General features: G+C 39.4%; 1 protein-coding gene across 1 annotated transcript; it reads left to right on the forward strand.

Moving 5' to 3' along the window:
* The first annotated feature begins 1,587 nt into the window (after positions 1-1,587).
* On the forward strand, positions 1,588-15,313 carry LOC118413804 (helicase POLQ-like). The gene is made up of 21 exons (XM_035817343.1): positions 1,588-1,759; positions 2,295-2,873; positions 3,094-3,213; positions 3,526-4,294; positions 4,720-4,898; positions 5,469-5,669; positions 5,985-6,060; positions 6,552-6,649; positions 7,791-7,898; positions 8,216-8,361; positions 8,700-8,939; positions 9,392-9,533; positions 9,741-9,845; positions 10,296-10,409; positions 10,801-10,909; positions 11,296-11,453; positions 11,940-12,038; positions 12,388-12,564; positions 12,731-12,844; positions 13,249-13,383; positions 13,828-15,313. The coding sequence occupies exons 2-21, from the start codon at positions 2,346-2,348 to the stop codon at positions 14,011-14,013; spliced, it is 3,804 nt and encodes a 1,267-aa protein (XP_035673236.1). The 5' UTR covers positions 1,588-1,759; positions 2,295-2,345; the 3' UTR covers positions 14,014-15,313.
* The last annotated feature ends 142 nt before the right edge of the window (positions 15,314-15,455 follow it).

Below are 15,455 nucleotides of genomic sequence, written 5' to 3' on the forward strand. Positions count from 1 at the left end.
ATGAGCCCAGGACTCTGTTTGGCTCCATGCCTAGCCAGATGAGCACCATCTTTTGTAGTTGATTAAGTGTTTGGACGTTTCGATTGAAAAAAAGTCCCTTGAGGTAGAAATGTATTAGAGTTATTTTGTTGTTGTTGAACACGATCCACTCTTCTATTTATATTGCAATCCATACATAGTATGGGATTGCAATATATTGTTTTTGCTGAGTTTCTTCTTCTCCTGTCAAAATCTTCAAGTTGATTCAACTTTTTCATTTTTGGGCCAAATGAGCTGAAATTTGACAGGGTGGTAGAAATAGCAAATACCCCCAGGTGTTTTTTTCACTTTCTTGATAGAGGCCTTAGAATTTATGATATTTAGGGTTTTTGGTCATTTTTAGACAAAATATGTATATTTTGGGCCCCTGTGCCCTGGTATTACAAGCTAATGACCTGAAATTTGGTAGAGAGGTGCATTGGACATATGAGCACAGAAAACCATCGGCACCTTCTTCATAGATCACTTCAAAAATGAGTTATTTTAGGGGTTTTGGCCATTTTTGACTAAAAATGTATATTTATGGCTCATATGCCCTTGTATTAAAACCAAATGACCTGAAATTTGGTACATAGGTGCATTTGACATATGACCACAGAACCCCATCAACGCTTTATTCATTGTTTACACCAAAAATGAGTTATTTTAGGGTTTTTGGCCATTTTTGACTAAAAATGTATATTTTTTGCTCCTATGCCCTTGTATGAAAACCTAATGACCTGAAATTTAGCACAGAGGTGCATTGAACATATGCTCACAGGACCTCATCGACACTTTCTTCATAGACCTCTTGAAAAATGAGTTATTTTTGGGTTTTCAGTCATTTTTTACTAAAAATGTATATTTTTGGCCCCTATACCCTTGTATGTAAACCAAATGGCCTGAAATTTGGTACAGAGGTGCATTGGACATATGACAATAGGACCCCATCAACACTTTCTTCATAGAGCACTTATAAAATGAGTTATTTTGGGATTTTTAGCCATTTTTGTCTAAAAATGTATATTTTTGGCATATATGCCCTTGTATTGAAACCAAATGACCTAAAACTCGACATGAAGGTGTGTAGGACAAGTGCCGAGAGTACTTAATTTTCCCTTTGAGTAGACATTACTTCAAATTGTTGAATTTGGGGATTTTTTCCAGGATGAAGATGGATTGCAATATGCTGTATTTGCTCCTAAGCAAATGTCGGCCTTTCTAGTTTGAAACAGTTTTTCGTGTAACGTTAGGTCGGATCGTTCCCGGGTATGGTAGCCCGTGAAATGCTGTGCCATTTGTCTATTTATAACGTTATACTAATTGGAGGGTTCCATTTTTCGACAGGGGTTCAAATTTCGTCAGGTTTTAAAAATCATTGTTGCGGAGGAATGCATAGATGCCTGCACATGAGAAGTACAACTAGCTGTAGACTAAACCTTGTTGTAAATAACTACAAATACGGGGTATGTGCCGAAGCAAGATAATGATAAAAGCTCCTTGGTCGAAGTTAGCAAGCCCCACAGATAACGATTGAAAAATGCACAGACACAGCCTGCTGCAGTACCGACGGAAAATGCCAGATGGACCCAGTACCGCCGGAACTTTAGATTCCAAGGATAGTCACGTGACGCAAAATCCAAGATGGAGGGTGTTTCAAAAAATTTTTTCGGATACAGTCTGGCCAAGCTTTAGGAGGTCTGACCAAGGACGTTACACAGGAATTAAAAAGTATAGAAAGGTGGGTACTGAAACATTACACAACAGCCAGCCCATAGTAGCAACATATTTGACTTTGTATCAAGATGGAATCGATTGTATGTCAGTCGATTAGCGGTGGGGAGGGGGGCGACAGTCGTACACTTTCCGGCAGGAATTCTTCTTCTTTGATGTACTTGCAGCTTGTGTCAAGTTGTGCAATTGTCAGGTTATATTCAACGTATCAATCATATAAATAGTTACACTGACTTCAGTTTTGACAACTTATCTTGTGTCTTAAACTCCTTGTTTTAAGGCTGTAACGTTACCGTTGCGTTGCAGATCCAACGTTTAACATAACAATAAGATGTGTAGGAAACTATACTATAGCCGTGGCTCTTGGAGGGCGTTTTAGTATTAATGATTAAAAAATCTTTGTAGTTTTCAGTTTTTTTACAAATATGCATCAAAGGTAAGATATCTACAATTATTAAGAAAATTATATGCTGCCTTTTAGACCACAGTAAATTTGTCATTTATAACTGGAGCTATTGTCGTATCACTTTTTCTCATTTCAGGTTTCTGCCACTGGAGATTTTTGAGGACGAGATATAGAACAGGCAGACAAGATGGATACAGAAGCCTGCAATATCAAGCGCCGTGTCAACTCTTCCCGTAAGCGCCGCCGTGACCCCACAGGGACCACGCCCGCAAAGGGAAAGATAGCCAGACAAATCAGTTTTACAGAAGGCCCATCCAGTCAGGTACAATCTTCAGACACTGCTTTAAAACAGAAAACTTCTAAAGCAATGTATTGTGAGGGAACCTGCCAGTCAAATCCAGTCAGTAACAATGAAGAAACACCCAGGAATAAAAGACTTGTGACAAATACTAGTGCAGTATCTTGTGGCCAGCCATCAAGAAGACCATTGTTTAAAGGGAATGCCAGTGAAGAAATGAAAGGGAAGCAGATGTACCAGGATATGCCAAACTCCTGGAAGGTTGTCTCAAGGCAAGAGGAGGTATCATCTGGAAGGCCAGGACTGAGGTCAGGGTCAGTGTCAGCAAGAGAAGTGAAAAGACCAGAAGATATGTCAAAGAGGAAAAGGCCTCTTCCTTGTGCAAGTTCTACACCAGGACCTGATAAGTCCTTTCAGGTAAAAATAAAATGCACTGTAAAACTTTCAAGACAGATGTCATTCTAATGATTCTTGAAGACCATTGTTTCCTTCTTAAAGTTTTAGAAAGCCCTGTGTGTATTGTCTCTTGGCGGGACTGACATCCAAGCTGAGCTGTGTGTTAGAGTATGAGCCTACCTTTAAGTTGTTACTAAATTTTATTTATCATTGCTCTATGTTATTTTAATTACAACCACAGGAGTGTCCTGGAACACCTGATATGCTGTTCCAAGATGAAGACTGTAACACTGCAGACCCTCAGGATAGTTTTAACTCTAGCGACACACTCTTTGCACAGATGAACCTCAGCAATCTACAGGTTAGTGTCACATCTTAGTTGTTTATAGTTTCTTTCATTATTTCTCGTAAGATTACTAAGTACATTGAATTGTTTTCTCCACTCATTGAAAAAACACTGTTTCATAAAGGTTGTGCTAAGTCATAGTATAGGTTATATGCAAGCCATTTTTCAAGTATATTCCACCATTATAGGTACATATACTGACAAATGTATTGGTTAGAGCAAGGAGGTTGGTTAGAGTCAAATTTAGAAAAGAAAACAATGAAAATATAAACTTCGTTGTGCTATATGCATAGCCCTCTTTGTTTATTTTTTCTTTACACATCTCAGGAATCAGAATCAGCCAATCAGGTAAAAGAATTCACACCTGCAGCAGATGATGTCGTCCTTGCTCCTATAGCTATGGAATCATCTCAAAATGATGACAGAAGTGAAAACACACACGTGCAAGAAAAGAAGATATTGACTGATGGACTCAGTAGGACTAGTGGTAAAGTTAAAGAAGCAAATGACCCCAAACAAGAACCAAAACTCAGTGGAATACAAAGTGGAAATATAGGGAACCTCAACCCATCTTGCAAGACAATGCCACTTTCTGGAAAAGTATTTCATACCAGAGGACAGAGACAACAGTTGGGCAATACAACTATCCAAAGCCATTGTGCACAATCTTCATCATATGGGAAGAAAGAAAGTGATACAAAATACACTAAGCCACCACAAGACAAAGTTAGGGAGGAGGCAAATACTGTACCCACAAAACCAATGGTTTTGAAACAGGAAACTGGCAAAGACAGCTGTCTGGGTGATGACATAAAAAAGCAACAGACTGTGGCAATCAAGTCTGCAGTGTCCACTCCCAAACCATCAGGGTCATTAAGGGATAGAATTAGACAGGCACTGCAAACCAACATCAAGAACACCACACCTCAGGCTACCAAGAGCAAACAGATGAGGGAGGAGTCGGTTACCAAGGTGATCAGTGATGCTATGGAAACGTACCAGAAGACTTCAGAGTACGATGTCGGTCCATTCTATGGGCTGCCTTCCAGAGTGAGGGAGATGCTCATCCAACATCGAGGGATTGGGAAGCTCTATGGTAAGTCTAGGATAGCAATTCTTTAATAAAGCTTGAAAAGATGTTTCAATCTTATTTTGATAGCTACTAAAAATGGGCCTTTTTTTATGGATCATTAACAGACAATTGCAAACTTCTTTTAGATCCATCGTTTAAAATCTGAGGTTCTGAATTCGTTTGATGTCCTAGTTTTGGTATGCCCAGTTTCTTGTTTTTGCAGTCATTTTCACAATAGCCATTTCACAGAATGACAATAGCAACAAGACAGAAATGTCCAAAACAAGACAGGTTCATGCTGTACCCAGAAAAGAGATACAGATGTAGAATGTCATGTAAACCCAGTTAAGAACTTGGTAAAAAAAATGATATGCACTGTTGCTGAACTTAAAGTACAGCAAAATCGCCATCATGTATTTCACCATGTTGTACTCTTTCATGATGTTTAGACTGGCAGAATGAGTGTCTGACCCTAGATACCATCCAGAACCGGGGAAACCTGATCTACTCCCTCCCGACCAGCGGGGGGAAAACCTTGGTGGCAGAGATCCTCATCATGAAGGAGATCCTCTGTAGGAAGAAGGACACACTGCTGGTTCTTCCCTTTGTTTCTATTGTACAAGAAAAGGTAAGCCATTTCTATTTGCTTTCTTTTGATAGTTTTAAGTGAGACCTGTAGATCTATTTGAAGCTTGGAAATTCCCTACATTGTAAAACTATTTCTTGTAATACAATGGTGAGTATACTAAATGTAACGAAAAAACATATGTAAAAAATATAGTATATGTTTAAATGCTATAAGTGTAATGTTGTACAATTTGAAAGTCAAATTGCTGCCATTCAGCTAGAAGAAAGGGTATGCCATCCGTCAGGGGCGGTATAACCCCAACGGTGCTGTAGTACACCGTATGACTATGACTGACTGCTGCTTTTCATTGAGCTAATAACAATAGGCTGGCTGTCTGTCCTGACCATTCTTGATTAGTAATTCAACTAATATTAGTATTTTCAATTAACAACTTGACCAATGATAGATTGGCTTTCATATCCATCAAATATTTCATTTTAATATTTTCCTTTGAATTGAATTTATTCACATTTCTACATTTTAAATGTGGGCATGAAATCAATCTATTGCTGTAAGTTCATTTGAAAAATGTACATTTGTAAACTTTTGTTGAACACCTTCTGTGGACAGGTTCGCACAATTGCTCCCTTTGCCGCTGATCTGGACTTCATTGTGGAAGAGTATGCCGGGAGTCGAGGAAGGTTCCCTCCCAGAAAGAGGCGGAATAAACATGCCCTTTACATCGCTACCATCGAGAAGGCCAACTCCTTAGTCAACTCACTTGTGGAGCTAGGAAGACTTGAAGAGATAGGCCTTGTCGTTGTGGATGAGGTATGTATAGATTTTCAAGAAAAAATGAACAGAACAGGTATATTTGAGTTCTGCAAATTAGGTACTTAAAAGCAGAATTTATATAACTTCACCTCAAGAGTGTGATTCATTATTTATGTGACTTTCAATATACACAATGCTGAGCTTTTAAAGTTTTATTGTCCGTGGGACTAGTAGTAAGTGAGGCACATTGACTGATGATAGATACCCATGGAGAAGACACTTGAGAAATGTAAGGACAATATATTACTTTGGCATTACATTAGGGTGCAGAAACTGATTTAATATTGATATAACCTCTCTGTCAAATACCAGCTCCACATGCTTGGGGAGGGGGGCAGTAGAGGTGCCACTCTGGAGATGTGCCTGGCAAAGGTGCTCTACATCAGCAGTAAGTTCTGCTCATTCTCTTGGTGAAATCTTTTTCCTCCTAGTCTCTACCCAACTAACTATGCTGGCTGAAAAACAGTCAAGTCTAGCCAAATAGGTCGACTAATTTGCTTGTTTGGCCACCACCTAAGGGTTGAAATTTCATTTGCCCTTTACCCTGTAGCTTTATCTCCTGACCAGTTACTCACCCTATTTTTTTACTTAATTCTACCTCTCTTGCATGGTGAGGACTACATTTTCCTTTGGACCAAATTTGCCCTGTTTTAAGGTTAGACAGCAAGGACATAACATTGCTAATTGTGCTCTTACTTCCTTAGTTAGAGGATCATGAAACCTATTTTGGTATACTCAACAAATGTGGTGCATGAAGTAGAATTTCACAATAACCTAATAGAAGTTAAAAGAGGTCATATTGTGAAAATGCAGTGTAAATACACATGCAACGTACACGTGCAAGCTAGATAGATATTAAATGTTGTATGTCTATTACAGAATCTTCGCAAATCATTGGCATGAGCGCCACACTGAACAACATCCAAGAACTGCAGACGTTCCTCTCTGCTGAGGTGTACTCCAACAACTTCAGACCTGTAAGGAGTTGTTTGTTTGTTTCTTACCTTCGCTAAGAAGGTCATATTTTCGGATATGTAGGTAAACAGCATAAAATTCGAGTAGCTAACGCGCCGCACGGCTGCCGCACGGCAAATGATTTCAACCTTTACAACTGGTGTTTCCATTCTGTTTGTCTTAAATTAGGCAAATAAGGTGCTAATTTGCATAAATAACTAAAATAAAAAAAATAGTTGATAATCTCTTCCATCCAATAGTTGATAATCTCTGCCGCACGGCTGCCGCACGGCATTATGCAAATGAGGAACTAATTTGGATGGAAGAGATTATCAACTATTTTTTTATTTTAGTTATTTATGCAAATTAGCACCTTATTTGCCTAATTTAAGACAAACAGAATGGAAACACCAGTTGTAAAGGTTGAAATCATTTGGGGAAGGTGTGGTGTCATCAGGGCTCTAGCCAGCTCGAATTTTTTTTCCGTCAGCCAATGCCCATTGTCGCGAAAACACTATTCCATGAGTTAGAGAGACTGAACTGAGACTTTGAAAAATGGGTTTTTAATGAGATTATCGTATGCGAAAGGGCGCCAACACACATTGTCAGCAATCATAACAATAGCAAAGCAAACAGTGTATGGCTTTTACGGCCGTGGACGGCGTCCCCAAGCCGCCTGTAGCTTCCATCAAGGATTTTTGTCAGTCAAGGTTGACGGATTGGTTTTAAAATTTTTCTGTCACACACAGCAAATTTCCGTCAATTGACGGAAAAACGGACGCTGGCTAGAGCCCTGAGTGTCGTGGAACTCTAGTTTTTATTCCAATGCTTGGGCAAGCTTCCTCATGGCATAATACACCAGGTTCGTACTGAAGAGTACATGCTGTATATCTGGACAGATCAAATTAGGAAGGATCTTATTGATAAGTGTGGTGGGTTCTTCTATGTGTTAGTTGTGTGGCTCTCCTCAAACACAACTCAAAGTCAAAAATCAGACAGGACCTCCATTTAACTTCCTATCTGAGGAACATCCCTAGCGGTATTAAACATCAGATTTTTCTCAAGCAAACTACAAAAAATTAATATCAATGTCAACAATTCTACCTAACGGTCATTGATAAAGAGACTTACATGTAGAATATATTTCATCTTTGTTAATTGTAGGTGCAGCTTAAAGAATATCTGAAGATTACAGACAGTATTTATGAGGTGAACTCAAAGGCCTTATGTCCTGAAGACCAGATTCAGTTCTCAAGAATGGTCAGCTATAAGGTAAGTGGCATGAACTGGTACATATCTAAATGTACAATCATAGTACCTGGATGTACATGTAGTTGTGCATCAACCATAGAATTTTTTTGCGTGCAAATTTTCACATTTGTTGCATTTTATTGTATGCCAAAAATGTGAATGGAGTAATGTGTACATATGGTATAGGCATTCTCATTCCAAATTTAAGGTCATCTGATTTCAATACCAGTGCACAGGACCCCTAAATGCATTACACTTTTTTGGAGGACTACCTATACTATGTTACATTGCAAGTTTAAGCATTACTGGTACTGATGACATCTGTCATTTTTACTCAGTACCCAAAAGAGATGCAGTCCCGAGACCCAGACCACCTGGTCGGCATGGTGATGGACGTGATCCCCACCCACTCCTGTCTGCTCTTCTGCCCCACCAAGAAGAACTGTCAGAATGTGGTGGACATGCTGTGTAAGCTACTGCCAAGGTAAAGGGAGAGGTTTAAAAATCTGCATTTTTACTTGAATTGGGGCTGGTAATGTTTTCAGGCAGACTTCATAACCCCTGCTTCTATTCTTAAGTTAAAACCTTTCCAATACCTTACAGTGTATAAGGGCGGTGGCCATCTTCATTTCTATAGCCATTACACAGGCCACTACAGCTGAGCATTGGGCTAGTCTTCAATGGCAGTGAGGTGTATGTAGCTCCCATACTCGTTTTCCAATGTGCTGAGTTAGCTTAAAGCAGTTTGTACCATTTTTCAAGTCTTGGTATTTCCTTCCCACCGTTTCCTATTCAAAAGAGAATGTATCTATGATTCCCCAGAACTCTCCGTGGACACAAAGTACCCGGGAAGAAGGCCCTTCTGAAGGCCCTGGAGTCTGATGGCAATGGTACGGTGTGCCCTGTGCTGAAGTACACCATCCCGTTTGGACTGGCGTACCACCACAGCGGGCTGACCATGGACGAGAGGAAACTGATCGAGGAGGCGTACTCGGAAGGAGTGCTGTGTCTACTGGCCTGCACCTCCACACTCGCTGCAGGGGTCAACCTGCCGGCAAAAAGGTCACACTTTAACCTTCACCCTGCTAGAGTAGGTTGGTTATTGGGTTGGAAAGGGTTTACATTGCTACCCAAAAATCACAGAAGCTGACTTTTAGTTTTCAATCCTTTTAAAACTGATCAGCCTGTACTAGGTAGCCTGAGTATACAATCCTCCATAGTAACCGCTGGCTCAATCCTTTTGCTTGCTAAACATGGAAAGGATTGAGCCAGCGGTCACTACGGAGGATTGTACTTAGGCTATACACTAGGCTTGGAGTATATGTACAAATGAAGATTTCCATGAAACCTCAGAATATGGGGCTTAAGAAGATGAACCAGAAAACTGGCTCTTGAGTTCATAAGGCTATACTGATGATGGTAAGATAAAGTTAATGTACTATATTTTCTTAACTCAGTTTCTTCTTTCAAACATACTGATGCACATGCTGGTCTTTCCTATCGTATGACCACAGGGTGATCCTGAGAGCGCCCTTTGTTGGGGAACACTTCATCAGCAGAGCCCAGTATAAACAGATGGTGGGGCGGGCGGGCAGGGCAGGCATTGACTCCTCGGGGGAGAGTGTCACCATAGTCAAGCCTCAGGACAAGGCAAAGGTAGTTCACTTCAGCCAAGATGTGGTGTTGCCAAAAAAAAAGTAGAAGAAATTGTGATCTTTTTCTATTTCAAGTCATTCTTTCTTTTTGTACCAATTATATTTTGCACATAGACTTGTAGGGAGAATCTGCCTACAAGTTACAATCATAACTTGACAGTTACTGAGGGATTTGAGGCTTTGTTTAATGTTGATGTTTTTTTATTAGATTATTGAGCTGATTGGGAGACCATTTGAGAGTTGCCGCAGCAGTCTGATGTATGATGATGGCAAAGGGCTGAGAACACTTATCTTAAATCTCATTGGTCTGAAGGTAATACTTGCATGATCTCACATATGTTCATTATTCAAAAGGAAATGTTTCTTAAGATTATGGAAAGATGTGTACCATGTGCTATATCAGTCAGTTTAAGGACATTCTGATTCTTAAATAAGTGCTCTTAAGGCATTGCATTTAGATATTTTATTTCTGTGGTTTGTGAAAAAATAAAGTAATCAGTGTCAGACCTGTAAATCTTCCTTCCCAGCCAACAATTGCACATTTTGTCACCAACACCAACAACCCTAAAAAAAAAAATAAACAGTATGTTGAAGGTTAAAATGCCTATCCCACATGGACTAATGCTGCATATCTGTAGTTTATATTTCAATGTAAGACATGGCAATCTTTTATATTAAGAAGTCAGACTTAATGATATGATTTCCAAACTACTGTCTTCTATTTTATCTGTTGTTCCAATGTTATAAATTTCATTTTACCCAGATTGCCACCAGCAGAGCAGCAGTGTCAGCCTTTCTGAGCCACACCCTCTTCAGTGTGCAGTGTGATTCTCAGCAGGACCAGGGTTTCCTGGAGTTCACCCAGCATGCCTTGCAGGTGAGTTAGATTGTACTGATGATCTTGAAATTAATGTTTGCAGTGGTTTTATTTTTGTGGTTTTCTCTTGACATGAGATCATGACACCCCCAGTATAACTTGTTTTCCTACTACAGAAGTATAGAACTTCAACAACTGAACCTCATTTCATCTCCTACCACATAATATAGTCCCCGCAATAATAGATGAACAAACTGTATGTCCCATAGATAATGATCGAGATGAAAAAAAATTATGGCAGCTTGAATTTGCAAGATGACATCCAGACTTATTCCCAGATTCATTTCTTCCTTGTTCATTGCTGCAATGTATTCTTCTTGGATCTTGTTTAAGATATTGGAAGATTATGTCTATTCTGTCTTGTAAATAGTGTCTCATTCCCCTTGCTCAGGACTTGGTAGAAGTGGGGCTAGTTACAGAGAAGACATTACTACCAGCAGACAGTGGAGATGAGGACATCCTGCTGGAAGTGACCAGACTGGGACAAGCTTCTTTCAAAGGTTAGTGTCATTAGTTAGTGTAAGCTTTTAGTGAAGTGGATTTATGGCCAGTAAGTTACCTTGCTAACAATGGAAAGAAAATGTCAGCTTGCCAAGAGACTGTCCTTTCATGGACTTTTTGTATATTCCAGATCAAAACCAAACTATTCTGAATCCGTAATTGATGCAAGGTGAAGTAGGTTGTCATTGATAGCTGAATGGTTCTTTGTAATTCTATTTGGTCTTTTTCATGGCCTGAGTACCATCCTCTATAGTGACTGCTGGCTCAGTACTTTTGCTTGCTAACCATGGAGAGGATGGTACTCAGGTTAACTTTTTCATGGAAATATTAGACTGAATAAGAGCTGTCCCATGTATAATATCCTCTATCCTGTGTTTTTCTCCAGGTCCCATAGACATCAAGTACTGTACCCAGCTGTACCAGGACCTGTGTAAGGCTCAGGAGGCCCTGGTGGTGGAGAACAGCCTGCACATGTTATACCTGGTCACACCTTACGACATGGTGGGGAGTGTGCGCCCAAACTGGATGATATACTTCAGACAGGTACAGACTTATAAACAAGTTATTGTAAATTTTTAGTGCAGTGAATTTATGGCTATCAAAGGAAATGAAAATGCAAGGTTAGCAAAGATTGCATGTCACATTTTTTATCGTACCTTATAGAAATTGTATTTTCTGGGTCACCAAACTTATCCAAACTGGATTATATACTTCAGACAGATATAAAAACACTACCTGATTTTCATAATTAATTGTTTGTCAAGACATTGTGTTCTTTTTTTAATATCAAACTTAATTTGTAACAGATGCAATGTATGGTGCAAATGTATCCATGCTAGTACTTGTATGGCAGTTTGCTGTACTTCTATGTTACAGGTCTACAATCTAACACTACTCACATATATGTCTGCTGCTGGTAGGGTTACAAGTCTTCAATTTAATGTTTAAATTGCCTTGACTATCTTAGTGTACATTTAAAGTATCTCTACATTGAATCCAACAAGCATCATCTTGTTTCACCTGACACAGCTCAGCCAGCTGAAACCCATTGAGCTGAAGGCTGCAACAATCATCGGTGTTCCGGAGGGCTACATCACCAGGAAGGCGTCCGGACAGAGAGCCAGACAGGTAGTACCTAATAATAGTAATAGCCCCACAGTACCATTCAGTACGTACATAGTTCACTGACTGGAGAAAAGGTGTTTGTTTGTTGAATGATATGCACAAGTTAAATTGTATGCGTTATTCTAGCTCTCTGTGGCATGGTACCTGGGTTCAGGCAGTTACCCCTCTTACCCTACTTCTGAGAAAATCTTTGATTCCCAAAATGATGCAGGACAGTGAAATGTTTGATTGTAGAATAGGTTCAGAAGCAATCGTTGGAGCTAATCAGAGGTAGATTAGAATAGATTGCAGGCTACTACATAATCATATGCTTGATAATTTTTCAACCTGTGCATATATTTTCTCCTACCAGGCCTCCATAGACGAGGCGGTGGTGAGCCGGTTCTACCTGACACTGATGATCTACAGTCTGATGAAGCAGCACAGCATCTGGGACGTCTCCGAGAAGTTTGAGGTACCAAGGGGCTTTCTGCAAAACCTGCTGTCCAGTGCAGCCAGCTTCTGTGCCTGTGTGCTGCACTTTTGTGAGGTGAGAGAGATGCAAAATTTGCAAAAGAAAAGTTTCTTTCTTTTTGTTTGTCAATCCAGTAACATGCTTATGTGTAAATGGTGCAAAACATCCATTTTAACCTTTTCTTTGTATTGTATCGTTTCTGCAACTTTTAATGACTCTGTAATGTATTTCTGAACAATAGGCACTGGAGGAGATGTGGCCATTAAGGGTTCTACTAGAAACCCTTGTGAAGAACCTGTCCTACTGTGTCACCAGTGAACTCATCCCACTCATGGAGGTGCCTGGTGTCAAACAGGTCTGTAGCTATATCCTCATGTATCAATTACACTTATGTAATTATGTATCAGTGGAAACCAGAGCAGTAACAACAAGACAGTTGTTAAGTTAACATCACATAGTAGGAAAATAGCTCTGCAAGCTCTAAAGGACATTTTTGGCTGTACAGATGTGTGTCACCGAACAAGTCCAATATGAAAGATTTCCAGATGAAAAATATCCCAGAAGCTCTGGCAATTTTGAAATTCACTGACTCACTTGCAAATTTGACTGGGTTATTTCACAGTGTGAGGCCAGCTTAGCCGTTTTATGAAAACTTGACAGCAGAATGTATATTGTACAGATGTCAAAGTGCTGTCGGACCATTGCTTTATGAACCCTCACACTATCGCTCAGTTAACATGATTCCTGACATTACAACAGGGTCGAGCAAGACAGCTGTATAAGGCTGGGTACAAGACCTTACAGGACCTGGCTCATGCCGAGACAGAGAGTCTGGTCCAGAACATTCAGCACATGCCGAGGAAGGTGGCCTACCAGATCATCGCTGCTGCAAAGGTAAGGTACTGGTGCTAGAGCATGTACACACAGGTAGAATACTTTACAGTAACCAAATTTTTAAATGTTTTGCTGCAAAGAGTCTGTCAGCTTCACTAAATGGTACTTTAGAATTTGGGTAGCATTAGGGAACTTTGATGCTTATAAATGTAGGTAAAAATCTTTCTATGAAGCACTAGTAAAATGTTCTTGGTAGAAGATAACTGTCTTTATGTAGATAGACATCTTATCAGGGCAAAGCAATGAGAGGCTCTTCTAGATCTTGCTAATGACCAAGATACCAAACTTTTCATCCAGTCCAAAACATCATCACTCCACAGAGGGTATGACTTGCAGAAGTTAGAATATACACTACACACCATTGCTTGGAGTTTGCATTGACTTCTATGTTTACATTTACATTTACATGTACATTTAAAATCACATGATGCACCCATGCTTCAGGTTCTGATTTCTGAAAAAGCTGAAAGCCTACTGGAGGAGGCAGAGGACCTTGTTGCCATGCCAACAGATGGAGTTGCTGGTTCTGTTGCGGTGGAAACAGATGCCATGTCAGTGGACGGTTGGAGCCAGGACAGTCAGAACCAGCGGTGGTCACAAGTTTCCCTAAAGGAGACTCCATCACAGTAGAAGATGTAGAGAAGGAGATAAGATAGAATTGATTGGATGAACTATAGTAAACCTCAAACTTCTGAAGATGTTGGAGCTGCAGTTATTTAAAATTGTTTGAAAAATGAATTGCACAAATACTGTGATTTGATATGCCTAAAAAGATATGTCGGTGCCTTATTTAAAGAATCCTAGGTATGGTTTCCTGAAATGTTTTACCATATGTATTTATAAACCAGTTACCATATTTTCTCGAATAAAGTAAGCACTGTGATGAAATGATGAAAAGTTGCTGCTTGTTGTTGCCAAAGTCGGGGTGCATGTATTACCTTGTTTGAGGTTATTGCACAGATAAATGAGAAAAAGACCTCAAATAGAGCAAAGTGGTGCTACGCTTTTAGGAAGGGGGCAAAACTATACACATTGTTTTTGTGTACAACATTTCTTCTATTCTGAATGTTTTCTTATAACCGGCAGTAGGCAATTTGTGGGTCTTTAGAAACATTGACAGTGGGGGTTTATGTAGAATTACTTAGCAAAAAGAGAAGAAAATGTCATAGATTTGAATCAAGTTCAAGATTGGTAAAAAAAGGGTGCATACTTGATTTGAGTTTTTCCATTGCTTGCCCCAAATTGGGTGCGTATTTTGATTGGGATGCATACTTTCCTCAAGAAGATAGGTAGTCAACAGGACTGTCCAACTCAGTCGTAATCAACTATATATTTCCCCCAGCAATAATTCTGGCCAACAAGCATTTTGGGAGACATCCCATACCAGTTGCTTTATTGATAGGTGATGGCTTTTATGTTTTATCTTAGAACAACATGAATTGTCATCTGAAGGACTACTTACATTTGTACATGTATACATGGAGGTCCCTAGAGTCTAGAAACAATTGTAGAAACATTACATATTTTCCACTTTGTATTACTGGTATATGTAGTTCTAAAAGGAATAGATAGACTACATCATAACATTTTTGTTTAAGTTGTTGCCCATTTTTACCACTAAACATGTGTAAATATGAAATATGTTCCTCAATGACTTGCGGTGTAATGGCTGATGCCAGAAATGACATTTTCACAAAACCCCTTCAGACCCTTAATTTGTGTTATGGGGCTTACATTAAGACAATGCAGCTTAGGAATTCTCGTTTTGAATTTTTTGTTCTCATAGACGAGTGACTGTTCATACTTTGGTTACTAGTATGTACACACAACAGTGTCATTTGAATTGAAAGCATATTTTATTTGTATGCCATCCCTCCTATAACATGAACTTATTTATATTGAGGATACTAACCTTAATAAAAAAAGGGACGTTGTAACAATGTATGTTTATGACTTGTTTCCTAGTCCTGTTTCTCTGACGACAGAATAACGCAGGTTGAATGTTAACATCTAAAACTACTTTGCCGGTAGACTGAGTAAACCTGTCTGGACTGCAAACAACATTAAAAAGC

Source organism: Branchiostoma floridae, chromosome 4, assembly GCF_000003815.2.
Source record: "Branchiostoma floridae strain S238N-H82 chromosome 4, Bfl_VNyyK, whole genome shotgun sequence".
Lineage (NCBI taxonomy): Eukaryota > Metazoa > Chordata > Leptocardii > Amphioxiformes > Branchiostomatidae > Branchiostoma > Branchiostoma floridae.

What these genes read in the sequence shown, in the direction of transcription:
- LOC118413804 (XM_035817343.1), top strand. Translation starts at nt 2,346, where the DNA reads ATGGATACAGAAGCCTGCAATATCAAGCGCCGTGTCAACTCTTCCCGT. An exon ending in AAAGGTGCTCTACATCAGCA is followed by an intron (nt 6,061 to 6,551) that starts GTAAGTTCTGCT and finishes TGTCTATTACAG; the next exon opens with AATCTTCGCAAATCATTGGC. An exon ending in TAAATCTCATTGGTCTGAAG is followed by an intron (nt 9,846 to 10,295) that starts GTAATACTTGCA and finishes CATTTTACCCAG; the next exon opens with ATTGCCACCAGCAGAGCAGC.